This window comes from Setaria italica, chromosome IV, assembly GCF_000263155.2.
Source record: "Setaria italica strain Yugu1 chromosome IV, Setaria_italica_v2.0, whole genome shotgun sequence".
Classification (NCBI taxonomy): Eukaryota; Viridiplantae; Streptophyta; class Magnoliopsida; order Poales; family Poaceae; genus Setaria; species Setaria italica.
Genome location: NC_028453.1, coordinates 19,619,851 through 19,638,247, shown reverse-complemented (window position 1 = coordinate 19,638,247; position 18,397 = coordinate 19,619,851). Strand labels below are relative to the sequence as shown.

Here is an 18,397-nt window from a genome sequence, read left to right as displayed (position 1 = left end):
TTTTGAAACCACTTTAGCTGCATTCTGAAAGTCCCTCCATAAGCCACTAAAAGTCCCTCCATAAGCCACCAGTTCTCAAATCTAAAAGGTTTCTTTCTTGTTTGGGAAGTTTCCAAGATTGCTAAAATTGAAGAATGATCACTTTTCATCATTGGTAAGTGGAAAACTGCTATGGAGGGAAACGCTGCACACCATTCTGCATTTTCTAAACATCTATCCAAACGCTCAAAAGTAGGATTAGCATAAAATTGTTTATTGGACCAAGTGTAAGTAGGATCATTGTACCACAAATCCATAAAACCACATTCCTTAACAAGATGACAGAAAATAAACATGCGAGAAGTATTAACAGACCTAGGTCCTATCTTTTCATTAGCATGCAAAACATTGCCAAAAAAAATTGTTTTTTGGCTCCATCATTCATGAATAGGGTAGCTTCGTTTTCACGCTATAATCGTTCACGGCTCACGCCGCTCGCCCATTCTACTGTAGCAGCAGTAAAGAATAAAGATTGTCAACTGGAAAGGAAAACTACTGTCTCCTGCAGCGCAAGTAAAAGTTACGTACAAGGCAGTTGAAAGTTGAAACCAGCTGTACCGCAGACCGCCTTGTAAACCCGGCGCCCTGTTTTTCACGGACTATCCACCGCGCACCACAGTCCACACTCCACAGTGAATCAGTAATAACTATGCTGTCCCTCCAACCACAAACACATTAGAAAGCATCGGAAACCCAAGCACCTCCGCAGGCCCCTCCCACCGCCTCCTCCCTCCTGCTTGTCCTGCAGCTGCAACAAAAAACCCCAGGCCAAACAAAACCCCCATTTTCGTCCTCGCCGTCATCAATCTCCCATTCTCCCCGGAGCGAATCGCGATCCTTCCTCTAGGTACCTCCTCCTTGCTGGTAGCGAATTTCGATTCCGTTGTTTGGTTATGGGTTTGGTGCTCCGATTGTTGGGGTTTAGGTCGCGGATTTCCCCCCTATGTTGCGCTAATGTGGCGTTCGCGCGCACCGCCGCACCCTTGATTCCTCGCCCCGATCATCTCTACTTCTCTACTATCTTTTGGGTGTGATCGTCTCACGCAGGCAGTCACGGGTTCCTTGTGCTCCCGGCTCCCCGTTGCCTGCTCGTACGGTACCCAACCGATGTGAGAAATTTGTTGTTCGAGGGCTTTTTTGCTTGGTCCAGTGGGCGAGATGGGAGTTTGCCGCGTGGGAGGATGGAGTCGCACTGGGAGAAGAGAAATGCTTCCTTTCTCCCCTTGCAAAGTATTCGTAAAGTTCCTTCTACGATTGTGTTGTGGCCTTGTAGCTGCGGTTCGAGCGAGGAGCCCTTTTCCTTTTTCACTCTCAACCCCAAAAAGAAAGAAGTAATATGGGGGCCTGTCATGTGGATTTCTTGATAGACCAATTTCTTGGTAATAATTGCAGTGCAGCTAGGCCCACACAGGCACTTTCATGCATCTTTGAACTTCCATTTCTGGTTTCTACTTTCTAGTTTGTCAGTATTTTTGCTGTTAGGCTGAAGGGCTCATAGCATTATTCGTATCAGATGCTGAAAAAAATGAAGCTGTGCAACAAAAATCATCTGCTAGCCCAACAATGTGCTGATCAGTCTCATAGATGAAGATTTTGAATGTTTTCCAAACTGGAATCCAAACATGATGGTTGAGGGAGAGATGTATGGGTTGTCTAGTACTCTAGTGCATCTGGCGACAAATAATGTGGAAAAGGGGTGAGAGGGAGAGAAATGATAATGTGCATGCCTGAAGGGCCACATGCATATCACAAGTTTTGAGGGATGGAGAGGGATGATATTGATAGATAGCTTAGTTATAAAAATGTAATCTCCTCTTTTTAATAGTGTAGCGTTGCAATTGAGATATTGTTTGTATTTGTTCTCCCTAACACCATTTCTTTTGACAACTTTGTAATGGGTTGTGCTTCTGATCACTCTGCATTTCCCCTTTATCATGCTCTATTGGTCACTCATTCTTTTCGTTTCAGGTTAAGTGATGATACTGGACTTCGTCGACCTGTCCAGTGATGATGATGATGAGGAGATGCTTGCCAGAGAAGAACACAGTGTTCACGGAAAAGGTCATTCAGTTCATTTGAAGGCAGAAATTGTTGACTTGACTAGTGATGAGGACATTTTTGAAGGAGAGCACCTTGCTCATGGACAATGCAATGCTGCTCAAGGCACAGCACTTCTTAAACAGGAGTTCTTCAGAGATGATGGACAAGCAGAAGCTGCCCAGTGCACAGTAAAATTACAGATGCAAGAACTTAGAGCAGATGATGGACAAGCTGATGGTGCCCTGTGCACAGCAACGTTACAGATGCAAGAACATAAAGAAGATGATGGGCAAGGTGATGCTGCCCAGAGCACAACCACATTACAGATGCAAGAACTGAGAGCAGATCATGCACAATGCGATGCTGTCCAGTGTATAACAACGTTGCAGAGGCAAGAACTTAGTGCAAAATTTGGACAAGGTGATGCTGCCCAGTGCATAGCAACATTACAGATGCAAGAACATAAAGTTGATGTTGGGCAAGGTGATGCTGCCCAGAGCACAGTCACATTACAGATGCAAGAACTTAGAGCAGATCATGGACAAGGCAATGCTGTCCAGTGTATAACAACATTGCAGAGGAAAGAACTTAGTGCAGAAGTTGGACAAGGTGATGCTGGCCAGTGCATAGCAACATTACAAATGCAAGAACTCATAGCAGATGATGTACAAGGTGATGCTTCTCAGTGCGCAGCAACATTACTGATGCAAGAACTTGGAGCAGATTACGGACAAGGTGATGCTGCCCAGTGCACAACCACTTTACAGACGGAAGAACTTACTGCAGATGATGGACAAGATACTGCTGCTCAATTCACACCAACATTAGAACTTACTCAAGATGATGAACAAGGTGGTGATGTGCCGTGCACGACAGCACTCAAAAGACAACAACTTAATCCAGATGATGGACAAGATGCTGTTGCCCTGTGTACAACAACATTACCAAGGCAGAAATCTATTTCAGATGGTGCACAAGGTGATGTCCCTCGCATCACAACAGCACTACAGAGGCAGGAATCTGATGCAGCTCATGGAAAAGGCAATGCAGCTCAGTGCACAACATCACATAGGCAGGAGTTCCTAGCAGCAGATGATAGCATGCAAGAGGATGTGCATTTTAGAAATTCAGCTGAAGCTACCACATCCTTATCAAGGACACAAGAAGGGAGTCACAGGGTAACTGGATTTCTGAATACGTCTTATGCGCCGACTGTAGAACCATTTTCCCGGCAATTCTGGAAAGCTGGAGAGTATGGAGTAGCTACTGAAGCTGCGATCAACAGTATGTTCTTAACCTTCCTTATCATGCCCATCAGACTATTTATCATAGAACCAATGGAAATCAAGCAAAAATATCTGTCCTATTTAGAGTCCACATTGTGCCAGGATCCAGTTTAAGGTGGATTTACCCTTCCATCCATTGCTGACTCGCACCACTTCTGCGAAAACCTCCTTACGAAGCCCACTGTTCCATAGTGTTCAACCTGCATGAATTTCGTAAAAGGAAAACCTGAATTATTTATAAGGCAAATATACATTGCGAGTTATATGTAAATGACAGAGCTGCAGCCATCCTGCAGTGCAAATATAAAGGGAGGAAAACCCCCTCTGGTTATGTCAGATGATAGTTTTCCCAGCAGCTGGGCGTGGTTTTGACAACCCTGTTACAATTTGCACCCTCTCTTATTTCTTTCACCTTCATTTCTGATACATGAGTTTCACATTTTGTAGCTGGCCAAAACTGCTTACGGATTCATCCCAAGTTTCTTCATTCTAATGCTACTTCGCATAAGTGGGCATTTGGTGGTGAGTCATACTGACAACATTGAAAGATTACCCTCTTCTGCTTTCGCATGAGCACGTCTGTGCTCTTAATTGTGAAAATCTACACAAGCTAGTGATGGTATTGATTAACTTCTGTTATACAGCTATTGCAGAGCTGCTCGACAATGCTATTGATGAGGTATTGATCCAAATTATCAGCCTTAATATTGTACTCCTTCCATTTGAAATTACAAGGAGTATTTCATCTCGTTAGGACAAGATTTTGACTGACAATTAGTCCATTACTATCGTATTATGAAGTACTTATGATTATGATTTTGCATCACATAAATGCATATTAATGGAGTCATAATGAAATGAAATGTGGCTTGTAATTTCTAACGGAGGGAGTATCAGAGTACAATTTTAACTAATTTCATTCTTATCTTTCCTTCATGTGTATATTATTCTTCTATTTTATATGGGACTAGGTGAACAATGGTGCAACCTTTGTGAAAATAGATAAGATGAAGCATTCTCCTGATGGGGATTATGCATTGGTGATAGAAGGTGATACTCCCTTAGTCTATTTGTTTCCCATGTACTTGGCACTTTTAACCAAATATTTTTGTTTCTAAATACTTGACACTTTCACAATCCTAATATGTGTTTTTCAACTTATACTATGAAACTTGTCCATTTCTCCTGCTTTGTCACCTCATTTTGCATGCATTCGCATGCTATATTATTGGAGGATGATCTGGGAACTTCTACTTAAAAAGGATTTGCCTAGTTACTTGAGCATTTTTTTCCCAGAAACTAGTTAATTATGCGTTGGCCTGTGGCAATTATGTACCATCTACCCTGCTCATATTTTTTTGGGAAAAGTCCGATTTTCACCCTCCAACTATAGCAGAAGTCTAATTTTCAACCCACAAGTATAAAACCGGATAGGCAGGACCATCCAACTGTCAAAACTGGGCAAATTTGGCCCTTTGGGTGGTTTCGAGGGTGGTTTTACATTTTCTAGAAATTTAAAAAGTTTTGGTTTAATAAAAATATTCATAAATAATTCATTTCAAATCCAAAAAATATGAAGTTGGTACCAAAAGGTTTCTAGAAATGTAGGCTATTTGTTTGGTACTCAACTTGGAGTTGTTTACATCATAATTTTTACCATTCCTAGTGTTTTATTACTTTTAATAAAACACAAGGAACATGAACGACTTGTTAGGAATAGCACTTCTATTCATAATAGGGGCACTAGGCCCATATATATACAAGTACAGGGAGGGGGAAATATACAAAAAAAACCCTAATACAAAAGGTAAAATACCAACAGTACATATACATCTAATACAACTAAGTTTCAAATAATGCCAAATAGAACACCAACAGATAGGTTACATTTTCAAAAAAAAATTGGCACCAATTTGGTATTTTACTGATTTGAAATGAATTAGTTATGAATATTTAATTAAACCTAAACTTTTAAATTTCTAGAAAATGCAAAACCACCATCGAAACCACCCAAAGGGCCAAATTTGCCCGGTTTTGGCAGTTGAATGGCTCTCCCTACCCGGTTTTGTAGTTGTGGGTTGAAAATCAGACTTCTACTATAGTTGGAGGGTGAAAATTGGACTTTTCCCTTTTTTTACTGTTTACTTTTATTGTTCTCTATTCAAGACAATGGAGGCGGCATGAGTCCAGAATCTCTTCGACATTGTATGAGCTTCGGATTCTCTCAGAAATGCACAACTGCATCCATTGGGCGATGTAATGATTCTTTAAAATGCTTTTTGCTGTTTGTTCCATTGCTATATATTGCATTTGCTAAGTTGCATAATCACATGCACAGATGGAAACGGCTTCAAAACTAGCACAATGAGGCTTGGGGCAGATGCTATTGTGTTCACATGTACTAAAGATAATAGGTATTTCTTCATTTGTATATTCACTTTGTGGCATCAGCAAACACATTTGACTTGATGGAATTAGGATTAGGATACTCCACAATAGCTCACCTTTAAATTACCCAAAGAAGAACTATACTTCATTGTCATGCACGCTTCACAAACTAAATTTTCTATGCAACCACTTTTTGCAAAACCATATTTTAAAACAGCCTTTGCGTACATGTGGGATACTAAAACTCTCCATGAGCATGTTGTGTGTGAGCCTAGGCTGCTAGACCCAACGGAAGTGTGGTTCTGTGATTTTTTTTCCAGAGATTTTCATAAAATGGAAACCAACAAGTGTAGCTTTGCGATACTTTACCACCACCACCCCCAAAAAAAAATTGGATAGTTTACCACAACGAAATGTGTTTTGATATTTTCTCAAAAGAAAATTTCATAAAACACACTTTTTTTTTCTCGAACACGCAGGAGAGTTGCGTATCATTGTATTAATAGGAGAAGAAAGAGTCATACATAGACCTAAACACACACCCACACACACTAGAACTTGTAGATCCTAATCACCTTTTACAAGAATAAAGATGACCACTAGAGGAGGCAAGAACCGAAGCCTAATCAACCCCTCTGATAGCAGGCAGAGGGAGGCCCTTGGCTCCTGCCAAGCTCCACAACTAGGCATCTTCTTTGGCTAGAATCAGAGCTGTAGCAACCCTAGGGGAAGCCCCATTAAACACACAGTCATTGCGATGTCTCTAGATGGTCCAGGCTCCAAGGATGATAATAGAGTTCAAGCCTTTGCGCACATGACTATCCACATCACTCTCCATTCTCGCCCACCAGTCATTCAGAGATGTATCAGATGGCTGCGGAGCAAGGGCCGAGAGACCTGCATATTGCAGGATGGAGAACTAGAACTGTCTAGCGAAAACACACCCAATGAGGAGATGTTGGATATTCTCATCTTCTTGGTCACAAAGCGGGCATCGAGCAGGATGTGGGAGTCCACGCCGAGCCAGCAGCGATTGTGGGCCACTAGCCGCATGAAAAAGCGACATTTGGGAGGGGCCCATGATTTCCAAATGCGTGCATATGGCTCAAATAGGGTGGCGCCCTGAAATTGAGCATCATAGGCATATTTAGCTATGTACTGTCCGGATGGAGATAATCTCCAGATATGCTTATTTATCTGGGATTCCCTGCTGAAGGTCCACTGCAGTAAGAGTATCCCACAGCTCAAGATATTCCCACAATGCTTCAATGGATATTTCACCCTGAATGTCCTCCAACCAATAATCATTGTCAAGGGCCTCCTTAACAGTACGTTTGTTTGCTCTTATCCTTGGCACCAAGGCATTCAATCGAGGTGCAAGGCCCTGGATACTCTTACCAACCAGCCTTATCTTTCCAGAATAACGTATTGGATCCATCCCCAATTTCAGTGGTCACGGCCATCGAGAGGAGGCATTTAACCTCCTTGCTAACCTGGAGCGGCAAGTTAGCTCAAGGTCTGTGAGGCTCGAATTTCTTAAGCCATGGTCATCTTGTTCTCAGAGCGAACCTTAGTGTTTTCAGGTCAGAGATTCCCAGCCCCCCAAGCTCTCGCGAGCGACACACCTTAGGCCAAGCAATAAGACAGTGCCCTCCATTTGCTTCTTTGCGACCGCGCTACACAAAGGCTCTTCTAATCTTATCAATTGCTTTGATTGCCCATGGGGGCAGGTCAATTGCCATGGCCAAATAAACCAGCATTGCGGTGAGAACATGTTGAACCTGCACAACTCTTCCTGCCCGAGTCATCAGGTCAGCCTTCCAACCAGGTAGCTGATCCGCAATTCTATCTATAATGGGCTGGTATTGTTCCCTGGTTAGCTTCCTTGGTGAAAGAGGCAGTCCAAGATACTTGCACGGGAACTCCAGGATTTCACACGGCAGCGAGTTCTGGACCAGGGCTATATTTTCTTCAGAACACCCACCAAAGGCTGATTATAGAGAACACCCACCAAAGATTCTTGTAGCGTAACGGTTAGAACATTGAACTCCGGGGATCAATGAAAACCCTGTTGCCAGCCCGGGTTTGAATCTTGGTACCAGCTTCTTTAAGATAAACTCAGTGGGACGAGTCGAGTTTTTTTTTTAATAGAGAACACCCAAAGCAATCAGAGTATATCAAAATTGTCTCCACTAATTAATTTCTTCTTGTTTATAGGCCTCCACCCTTCTGGTTCTAGTCTGCTATAGATCCTCCAAGAAAATACCCCAACTGGTTACTTGTGTGATTAGGGTCTAGGCTGACATTTCTAGCCTGTAGTATAGGATCTAGTTAGGGAATTTCTACCAACTATAGTCTGCAGCAATTTTTCAGGTTTACATCTACAATTGAGGTTCTTGATTAATGTGCTCAAAATTACCAAATTAATACATATTACCAAAAGATACCTCAATAGAAAAAAGCTGGCTAATAGAAACGTTTTTATATAAAGCATTCATGTTCGAACAGATGGCATAACCTTTCCTCTTCTGACGAACTCCTTTTCTGCTGCCAGCTTCTACTCCAACCTATCTTCATTATATTTTGCAGTTATTTTTTATTCAGTGACGCAACCATTTGTAATGATTTTACTTGATAGGAGAATGACACGAAGTGTTGGATTGCTGTCTTACACATTCCTAACGAGAACTAAGTGCAATGATATATTTGTACCAGCGGTTAGTTCACTAAACTTTTGACTTGTATGTTATACCATTACTGTTTAGGGATGGCATATATTATTATTGTTATTTTTAGCTATCACTAAAACTTGTCTATGTACACAATTGGTAATGATTACTATTATGTAATTCTAATTTCTCCACATGCAAGCTTGATCAGTGGCCGCTAACTAGTTTTGCTTCATTCATTCCAAATTAATAACTTTTCCATTAGGAATAGTCTTCAGTTTTTAGAAATGCGATTAATGTTTTAATCTTTAACTGTGCCAACCCCATGGTACCTCACTCCTTTTCTATCTCAATAAGTGTCATTTATTGTTTTTCCCCTTCATAGGTTGACTACGAATTTGATGCCTCATCTTCAACTTTCAAGAGGATAATGAACTGTGGTGAAAAACATATTTCATCTAATCTATCTACTCTTTTGAGGTGGTCCCCATTTTCTACAGAAGGTGAATTATTGGATCAAGTAAGTTGCCTGTCCTCTATTTATCAGCATAACCATTTTACCCTGTCTCTTCTATGAGTTGCAATTCTAGATATCTGTTGAAAGTTTAAAATGAGTCAGTTGATAAGTAGCATATTTAAAACCAATTATGCTTAGTAGTTGCTTCTCATTCTCAAACGCATTGTTATCCTTTTCTCACCTGATATATTGTTGTTGCCAAGGAGGTATTACCATATTAGCATTTACAGAGAATAACTGGTCCTGGTTTCCTAGAATATCAAATGTTAACTGTTGGTAGAAGTAGTTCCAGGACCCAGGTGTTGCACAATTGCAGCATGTAAAGTAAAGTGTAGTTCTTGACTTCTTGTATAGGTATGTGGTTTACAAACTGTATTGCTATCTTTATCAAACAAATGTCAGAAAAGATAATTAGATATATTCCTGATTTTTGCGCACATGGTAATTTCCTAAGCAGCTGTATTAAATGAAAGGATTCAGATATTATTAAACTTAAGGTAAAAATTGATGCTTTCAATACCCAACGTTGTTTTGCATAGCTTAAAGTTTTTGTTAAATTCTTAGCCGCTTGAGGAATATCCTTAAAAAATTGATGCTGCTTAGCTACCACTAAAGGTTTCTCTGTTGTTTAACTTAGCTTACTACTTACTCCAATGCATATCCTAACAGTTCAGCGATATGGAGTGCCATGGCACAAAAATCATTGTATTCAACTTGTGGTTCAACGATGCATTGGAAATGGAGCTTGACTTTGACACTGATAAACAGGTCAAGATTTGATTCTCTTTTTAATAGGTTGCAGTTTTATGCTTATGTTTAGCATGTACTCCGTAAATTCAGTATAAACTATGTTTTGTTTATTCTTTATTGTTCTTACTCAGGTAGTTGTCAAGGTTTCTGAAGTTAATTACTTCATGTTACAGTGCTATGCATGTTTAAGGTTTCTACAAATTGCACTACGGGGTCCTATATCATATTCTCATACATGATGAGGATGGGCCATAGTTCTAATGCATTTTTGTTGCTCAGTTTACCTTTCTCATGTTATAAGAAGTTGTGCATAGATTTTGCTAAAGGAAAACTGTCATGTGGTTGTTGTAGGATATTATGATCTCAGGAGCACCTGAGATACGAGCAGGGCGCAATACAGTAGAAAGGTTGACACAGATGCATGTAGCAAATCGTTTTCGATATTCACTTCGGGTAAGTTTCATGTACTAAATATGTTTTTTCAACTTTTATGTTGAATGTCTTATAAGATATTGCATTGGCAGGTTTATGCATCTATATTATACCTACATGTACCTGAAAACTTTCAAATCATCCTGTGTGGACGAGCTGTTGAACCCCATTATGCTGTCAATGATCTCATGTACCGCGAGTGTATCAAATATCGACCACAAGTTGAAGTAACCGGGGAGGTTTGTTCTAACTGACTTAATTTAGTGCTACTGCCATGTGGATCTATACACAATTTTCCAACCTGAAATGACTATACATTGGAGGACTCATACTACTTTGCAGCAGTGTCCCTTTTTGGCAGAGAACATTCTGTTTTTTTGGCTTCATGCTATATCTTTTAGTGTTGAAATTGCGCTGGAACCATGTTTTCACCTGTCTAACTATGAAAATCGTTTAGATTACTGGAAAGCATGCAAGTGCACTAACAGCTACATGTTTGCTTATTCTTTGTCAGGTTGATGTCATTACTACAATTGGCTACTTAAGTGGTGCTCCACGACTTGATATCTATGGATTTAGTGTCTACCATAAGAACCGTTTGATACTGGTACATTTTTTATTTTACTACATGGATTACTGCTTTTAAATTTGTCATGTTGCTCTGCTGAAATTTTTCCATGCACTTTTATTAGTTAATTTATGAACCAAGGTTTCACAAGTATCAGAGATTTAGCCAATCTATAAAGTTTATATGAGTGTATTTATTTTTATAATCGATTGCAATTTAGAAAAATTTCATATAAGACAGGAATCCAGACTGGAAACAAAACTCGATTACAAATGGTTCATCAGAGTAAGCCATTTCAAAGGTGTCTTTTAGTCCTGAAATGTCATTTTGACGGTTTAATCATGTTTGAATGGAAGTCAGATTACTCTTTCCTGGGGAAATGACCCCTCATGTCAGATTACATATTGGATCAGGTCTGGCTCCATGCATATTGGAGCGACATATTCTTTGGAGTAGTGTTCCAATAGTCTAATTCTTTGTAGTGGCATTGTATAAATTTTCCCCTTATTAATTTATAGACAACTGTTGGAATGCCAGATTACAATCAGGATAAAACTAAGGCTCACTGCGGCAAACTAATCCTTCCAAGGGGGATTGTATATTTGGTAAAACATGTCTATGGTTTAGGTTTTTTTTTCTCTTTTCTGCATTCAATTTTATATATTTTGATGCCACAGTTCACCTTATTCTAAGTCACATCGTGCGCAACATTGGGTAGGTTCATGCCAGTATGGCACTACATCATGACATTGACAAGTATCCATAAAAACTAGGAATTAGAGTGATTAGCTCTCCTAGTTACTTTGAGTTCTATAGTCTTCTGGGTTTCATTTCATATAGTTTGTATTTTTTTCCAGTTACTATGTAAGGACAAGATTCTTATAAATATGAATAAAACAATCAAGTAGAAGTTCCTCAGCCTATCTCTCAGCCCCACCCATGCGGTCACTACGGGAAACACTTAATTTGCCGAGTGCCACGGGCACTCGGCGAAGGCCCAAAAACACTCGGCAAAGGCTTCGCCGAGTGTTACACTCGGCATATAGCACACGGCAAATATTGTGTCGGCAAACACCACTTTGCCGAGTGTCAAAACTCGTGCACTCGGCAAACATTTTGCCGACGGCCAAAAAACACTCGGCGAAATTAGCTTTGACGGCGTCGAGGCTAACGGCAACTTTGCCGAGTGCCAGACGGCAGGCACTCGGCAAACTCGACAACTTTGCCGACGGCCAGCACACAGCAAAAACAGCGTGTTTGCCGAGTGCCAGCACACGACAAATACGGCCTGTTTGCCGAGTGTCGTCGTCCTGACACTCGGCAAAGAAGTGCCCTTTGCCGAGTGTTAAGGAAAAAACACTCGGCAAACAGGTGGCACCTGGTGGTGGAACAGACCACTTTGCCGAGTGTTAAAGCCAAAACACTCGGCAAAGGCTGTTACACTCGGCAAAGTGGTCAGTACCCTCTTTTTTCCCGTTTTGTCACGTATAACGGACCCCTCTCAATTCACAATACACATCATCACAGGCATTTGTAATAAACAATCACATGCATAATTCACAACCACCATTAGAAGCATTATTCATAAACATCACAGGCATAATCCAACATAAGCACGAAACAATCCATAAATCCAAGTTCAAGTCACAATTTAGTTTCAACCAAGTTCACAACCAAGTATAGTTCCGTGGAGGCCAAGGAGACCACTGCGACAAATCTTGATATTCATTATTCGAAGCCGCCGATTGATTCTGCATATAGGATAGGACATTCTGAGCTAATATCTAAAGTTGTCAAAATTAAAGTATTCAATCTTAAGCACAATGTGTCAAGTGACTCACAGGAGTAGTTGTAGTGGCTGAGGCGGAGGGAACAGCATCGGCGGTGGCGGAGGCAAAGATTGACCCATGCTCGAAGCAAAATTTTGCATGTGCTGGAACATCTGGTCCATCCTCATCCGATTTTCTTCCTCCATCCTCCGCCGCATGTCCTCCATCTGCGCTGCCATCTCCTCTTGTTTCTTCCTTGCTGCTTTCACCTGGGCCTATAATATTTTCATTGCAATGTTATAATGCAAAGCTAAAATATAACAACAAAGGAACGATGAATGGAAGAGAAAGAACCTGTAGAGCCTCCATCTGGAACTGTGCAGTGGTAGGTCGTGGCCGTATCGCCGGGCTCGAGTTCGTGCTCCTAGCTCGGATCTGGGAGAGAGTGGGAGTAGAGGCCGTGTCGATTACGCCGTCGCCAATCCAATATCGGCCATGCTTCTTGCCTCCTCCCACCCTCATCATGATTTCTCCATCAATGTCCTCGGAGCTCGGATCGAAGTCTGGCCCGTGAACCTCCCTAGCCATCGCTGTATACTCGATGACGCGACTGTGTATGCTAGGATGGATGTACGCCTCGGACGGGTCGTCTGGGTTGAAATCGATATTGGCCGTCGCCTTGCCCTTTTTGGAGAGGACCCATGCCTTGAGCTGGGAACAAGGTCGGCCATCATGTGATGACGACTGCGGCAAAAAATACAAAATGATTAGGAATTATGTAGAATTGAATGTTAAAATAAAGAATTGAAGTTGCGTACCCATTTTTCTCTATATTCATCAAGGCTTAGGCTGCCTTGATGGTGTGGTGCAGTCGGCATCTACAAACCACCCGAGCTCCCACCACACGTCGACCATCTTCTCCCAGCACTGGATATGCGCACGACACCACCACGGAGGCACCTACATCATCAAGCGTGTGACATATGAAAAAAGAAATTGAGCCTAATTAATCTTAAATAGTAAGTATCAACGTTCTTTACTTACCCTCATGAATTGGTCCTTGGTCAGGTTCATTGTCCTTGCCTCCTCTTTTCTAACCTTCATCCATCTGTATTGAGCGTGGAATTCGATGATGGCCTGGATGCGCGCCTCGTAATGCATGTCCTTCACGAGCTTCTTGGCGGCTACATCAGATACGGCCTTCGCCTTGGCCTCGAATCCCTCCTGGCATCTATAGAAATCCTGCATATAGACGCGATGTATACAGTTATTATTTCAAGAATGTCGAACGTAGGTGATGTATTGAGCAATTTAGTGCGAGGAGTACTTACCCACAACTCGGCCTTCACCCGCTCCACTATGTTGGGGAATCTCCTCTGTTGACGATCAGGGACGTCGGGGGCGGCGACGTAGTGGTCCCACGTGTAGGTCGGCTGCTGCTGTCCGGCGTACACCACCAAGCTAGGAAAGTGAACCCTGCACAAAAGGCCAAGGATCCCGTTGGCCTTACGGTTGTGGTCACGCCCACTGAGCTTAATCCAACTCCTGCAAAAGTGATTAATATAAATTATTAGTTTTTGTAACTTTCAACATAAGAACATTATTGAGAATATTTAAAGTTACTTACTTGATCCCAACCGGTTTAATCAGCGGGCGTAAATGCTCAAGTATCGGACGCTTCGGGAGGGATGAGGGACCTCGCAACCATATCTTGGACTGGGCATCCCCTGCCTCCCCGTCCCCCTCCTGTTGCTCCTCCTCCTTCGCCTCCTCCTGCTCGTCGTCCCCAGAGGCGTGTGCGGAAGGTAGCTCCTCCTCCTCCTCCTCCACCTCAGGTTCAAGCGACGGGGGCCTCGTCGTTTTACCCTTACCTCGAGGCCTCTAGACCACCACCTCCTCCTCCTCCTCCTCCTCCTCAACCCTACGTCGAGGCCTGCCTCGACGCCTCCCTCGACCGCTTCCTGAACGTGACCCTGACCCTGAACTAGTCCCTATAGCGGTCAGTCTCTCGCAAATCGACGTGAGCTTCCTCATACCGTCCACCATTGCTCAATAACCTGCAATTAAAAAGAGTAAACCAGTCAGCAAAGATAAACAAAATATAATTAGAAAGATATGCAAATTATAAATAAATTAGTACGACTCATACATGTATTAGAAATAATCATCATAATCGGGATTAGCTGGATCATAAATCTCATCATCACTACCACGCGTGTCGATATAGTCAAGCCCGTGCTCCGAAGGAGAAATGTCGTCATCACTGTCATTAGCTAATTGTAATCGTTGAAGTAATTATAAGTCCTTCACATTCTGAACCTCATCTCCACCGTCCTCTTCAGCAACCCTTTCGTTGTCTACTTCCATTCCGATCGCTTCGGTTAAATCTATCACAAAACTCCCTTCGAGCCCATCTTCTTGGAATAACTCTTCTTCGTACGTGTTGGGGTCTATATTGTAATCTTCATTGTTTGGTACAGGTAGTTTACCGTGTGGCGATACCTTGTACACAACATCCCAACCCTTAAGACGGCTGTCGGTTTGGCACGGGTATGACAAATAATAAACTTGCGTGGCCTGTTGAGCCACAATATAGACATCGTCTCCTGGTAACATGGATGACTGTCGAATTTCGACTAGCCCAAGATTAGAGGCCCGTCTCACGACAGATGGATCAAACCAATGGTATTTGAATATAATTGGATTAAGAGGTTTGCACCCATGAAAAGTTAGTTCGTATATTTCTTCAATTCTTCCATAGTACTCAACCCCATCAGAGCCTGGCGTGAAAACTTCGGTATTTGTGGTTCTTCGATTGGGTCGACTCTGCTCGTGCCTTGTTGTGTGAAAACGATATCCGTTGACGTCATAACCAGCAAACAACCTGACCCTATAGTCACAACCATCTGCAACCTGTCTCAACTCGACATTCATAGACGCATCGGTTCGGCCCTGCAAGTTCAAGCAGGGCGGTTCGTTATATTAATCGTATGTACGAGAATCGATGAAAAATTGGATTGTACCTTCTGTTTGAACCAAGAAATAAAATCGGGCATTCCATTTCTCGCACCCTCTTTGAGAAGAGTCTCAGCTTCGTGCGGGTACAGTTGCCTTGATTTACGCCAGAATTGACGATGAAAATTGCCTGTAGCAACGAGAAATATACGTTTAGGCAAGAGAATGGTGACTAGTTCGAAACAAGTTTGTTGAGAACTTACATCATGTACGGCTCCACCTCAGATAGGTTGGTCAACACATACAGCATGATAGAGCGCCACTCTTCATGGTTAAAGGTCTTGCGGGTCGCACCACTTGCACTTCCGAGTTGCCCTCAGAAAATGCTAAGGCTCAATTCATCTTCGCTGGCATTGTAATGAGGAGGTGGATTATACACGCTAGGAAGGTTGTCAGCGTAGTATTTTAATGTGAAGTTTGACACCTCCTGCAGAATGTATGCCTCTGCAATGGATGCTTCAATTTTGCACTTATTTTTACATTTAGTTCGAAGAACCTTTTGACATCTCTCAATTGAATAGCACCAACGACCCTGCACAGGCCCCTCCATTCGTGCTTCATACGGGATTGAAGAAGCCTGGTGGAAAGATCTTCTCCAACTTACAGAGCAACACAGGCGCCATTGTTTCTATTTCTGCAACCACGATACGAGATAACTCCTTCGCACAAAGCTGGTGGAAAAAATTGCTCAACTCCGCTAGCATCTGCCACACATGCTCAGAGATATAGCCTTGAACCATCACCGGAAGTAGGTGCTCAAGCCATATATGGTAATCATGACTCTTGAGCTCGTTGATTCGCATAGTTGCTAAATTCACTCCCCTCTTCAAGTTCGCTGCATAGCTATCAGGGAACATTAACGTTTGGAACCATTCTAGTACCTCCCTCCTTTGGGCCCTCGTTAGAACGAAATTGCCCTTAGACTTCCTCCACGACTTGCCAGCTCTTTGAGGCACCATGTTTAGCTTTGGTCTGTTATACAACGTCGCTTGATCCACTCTAGCCTTAACGTTATCCTTTGTCTTCTCAGGATTGTCCATGATTGTACCAAAAATTGCCTCAGCGATATTTTTTTCCATGTGCATTACATCAATGTTATGTGGAACAAGAAGGTCATCAAAATAGGGGAGGTTCCACAAGCACGACTTCTGCATCCAAGTATGTTGCTCGCCATATCCTAAAAAACCACCTTCTTCATCATTGACCTCGAGAGCATCTAACTGAGCACGAACTGCGGCCCCTGTCATCATCGGCGGTGTGGGGTCTGTAACTACGACATCTTTCGTAAAGTTTTTTATGTCTCGTCTGAATGGATGGTCAGGAGGGAGAAATTGTCGATGTTTGTTGAACGAAGAATATTTGCCACCTTTCGACAACCAAATGAACTTCAAAGATGCTTTACATACTGGGCATGGGAACTTCCCGTGAACACACCATCCGCAGAAAATCCCATATCCCGGCAAGTTATGCAGAGAGTACTGGTACCAAACATGCATCTTGAGGTTTGTCTTTGTAGCTCGGTCATATGTCCGTACCCCTTCCTCCCAAGCATGGAGCAAATCATCAATCAGAGGCTTCATGTACACACTCATTATTCCCCGGGTGCTCTGAAATTATCAACGACAAAAATATATTATGTCGTTCAAAGAGGACGCTAGGGGGGAGATTCAGGGGGATAACAAAAATGGGCCAATAGGTGTACGGGGAGGCCGCCATTCCATAAGGATTGAACCCATCTGTTGTTAACGCAACGCGTACGTTACGGGCCTCTAAAGCTTTTGCAGGATAAATCGCATCAAAGCTTTTTCAGGCTTCAGCATCGGATGGGTGTACCAGCTTCTCAGGATTATATCGACGTCCTTTTTTGTGCCATATTATTTCGCGGATTCTTCAGTCATGAAAAGCCGTTGGATCCTCGGTATGAAAGGAAGATACCGTAGAACCTTCACGGGAATTGCGAGCAACTTTTTCTGACCATCACCAGAGTCTACCTCCAGAAACCTAGACGATTCGCACTTCACATAGTACTTTGCTTCCGCATACTCTTTCCTAAATAAGATGCATCCCTTTGGGCAAGCATGTATATGCTCGTATGGCATCTTAAGTGCACGAAGGACTTTTTTGCCTCGTACATGCTCTTTGGCAGGATGTGACCAACCGGGAGCAGGCTTCCAAAAACTGTCAACATAATATCAAACGCGTCTCGACTCAAACTAAACTGAGACTTTACAGCCATTAGGCGTGCAATGGCATCTAGTTGAGAAACCTTGGTATGGCCGTGAAAGGGTTGCTGTACCACAGACAACATTTCGTAATAAGCCTTTGCGGTAGCCTCTGACTCCTCCTCCCTACGTGCTTCATCGAAGTTGGCTTCATGATAGTCATTTAACATGTCTCCCACCCCGGCATCATCATCATATTCCTCGATGTGTTGTCTCAAGACCTCCTCTCTCCCACGATCAGATTCACCATGGTAGATCCACCTGGTGTAGTCTGACGTAAATCCATTCTTCACAAGATGTTTGCCCATGTCTAGCTTGGTTTGCCGACGCATGTTTCCACATTTGCTACACGGACACCAAGTCGATCTAGCTCCTTTGACACTTGTAAACGCTCGTTCCAAGAAAGCATTCGTCTTGTCAATCCATTCATTGGTCAACGTATTCTGACTAGTGCGACCCGTGTACATCCACTGACGATCCTCCATCCTCTAGCATATAAGCGAGTAATACAAAATTCACATTGCATATACACGTTCCTATATTGTCTATTAGGTAGAGATAGGTCCTAATCCCACCCGAGGATGTGTAGGTGGGTTTAGTATCCATGGTCTACTCCGACCCGAGATAGAATTTCGGCTGCACCTCCCCGCTGTTCTCCAAATACACGTCCTTGATGGGAGATTGTGTATCTGGAGAACAACA

General features: G+C 42.6%; 1 protein-coding gene across 1 annotated transcript in view; it reads left to right on the top strand.

Annotated features, from left to right (window-relative positions):
- Nucleotides 1-731: 731 nt before the first annotated feature.
- LOC101777572 overlaps nucleotides 732-18,397 on the top strand; it is a 24,588-nt gene continuing 6,922 nt past the window's right edge. The window contains exons 1-13 of the mRNA XM_004965348.3: nucleotides 732-886; nucleotides 2,008-3,363; nucleotides 3,813-3,887; nucleotides 4,010-4,044; nucleotides 4,337-4,415; nucleotides 5,532-5,621; nucleotides 5,704-5,779; nucleotides 8,392-8,470; nucleotides 8,808-8,942; nucleotides 9,609-9,707; nucleotides 10,041-10,142; nucleotides 10,214-10,360; nucleotides 10,636-10,728. Coding sequence (XP_004965405.1) covers nucleotides 2,016-3,363; nucleotides 3,813-3,887; nucleotides 4,010-4,044; nucleotides 4,337-4,415; nucleotides 5,532-5,621; nucleotides 5,704-5,779; nucleotides 8,392-8,470; nucleotides 8,808-8,942; nucleotides 9,609-9,707; nucleotides 10,041-10,142; nucleotides 10,214-10,360; nucleotides 10,636-10,728 — 2,358 coding nt within the window. The 5' untranslated portion in view covers nucleotides 732-886; nucleotides 2,008-2,015. The remainder of the gene's footprint in view (nucleotides 887-2,007; nucleotides 3,364-3,812; nucleotides 3,888-4,009; nucleotides 4,045-4,336; nucleotides 4,416-5,531; nucleotides 5,622-5,703; nucleotides 5,780-8,391; nucleotides 8,471-8,807; nucleotides 8,943-9,608; nucleotides 9,708-10,040; nucleotides 10,143-10,213; nucleotides 10,361-10,635; nucleotides 10,729-18,397) is intronic.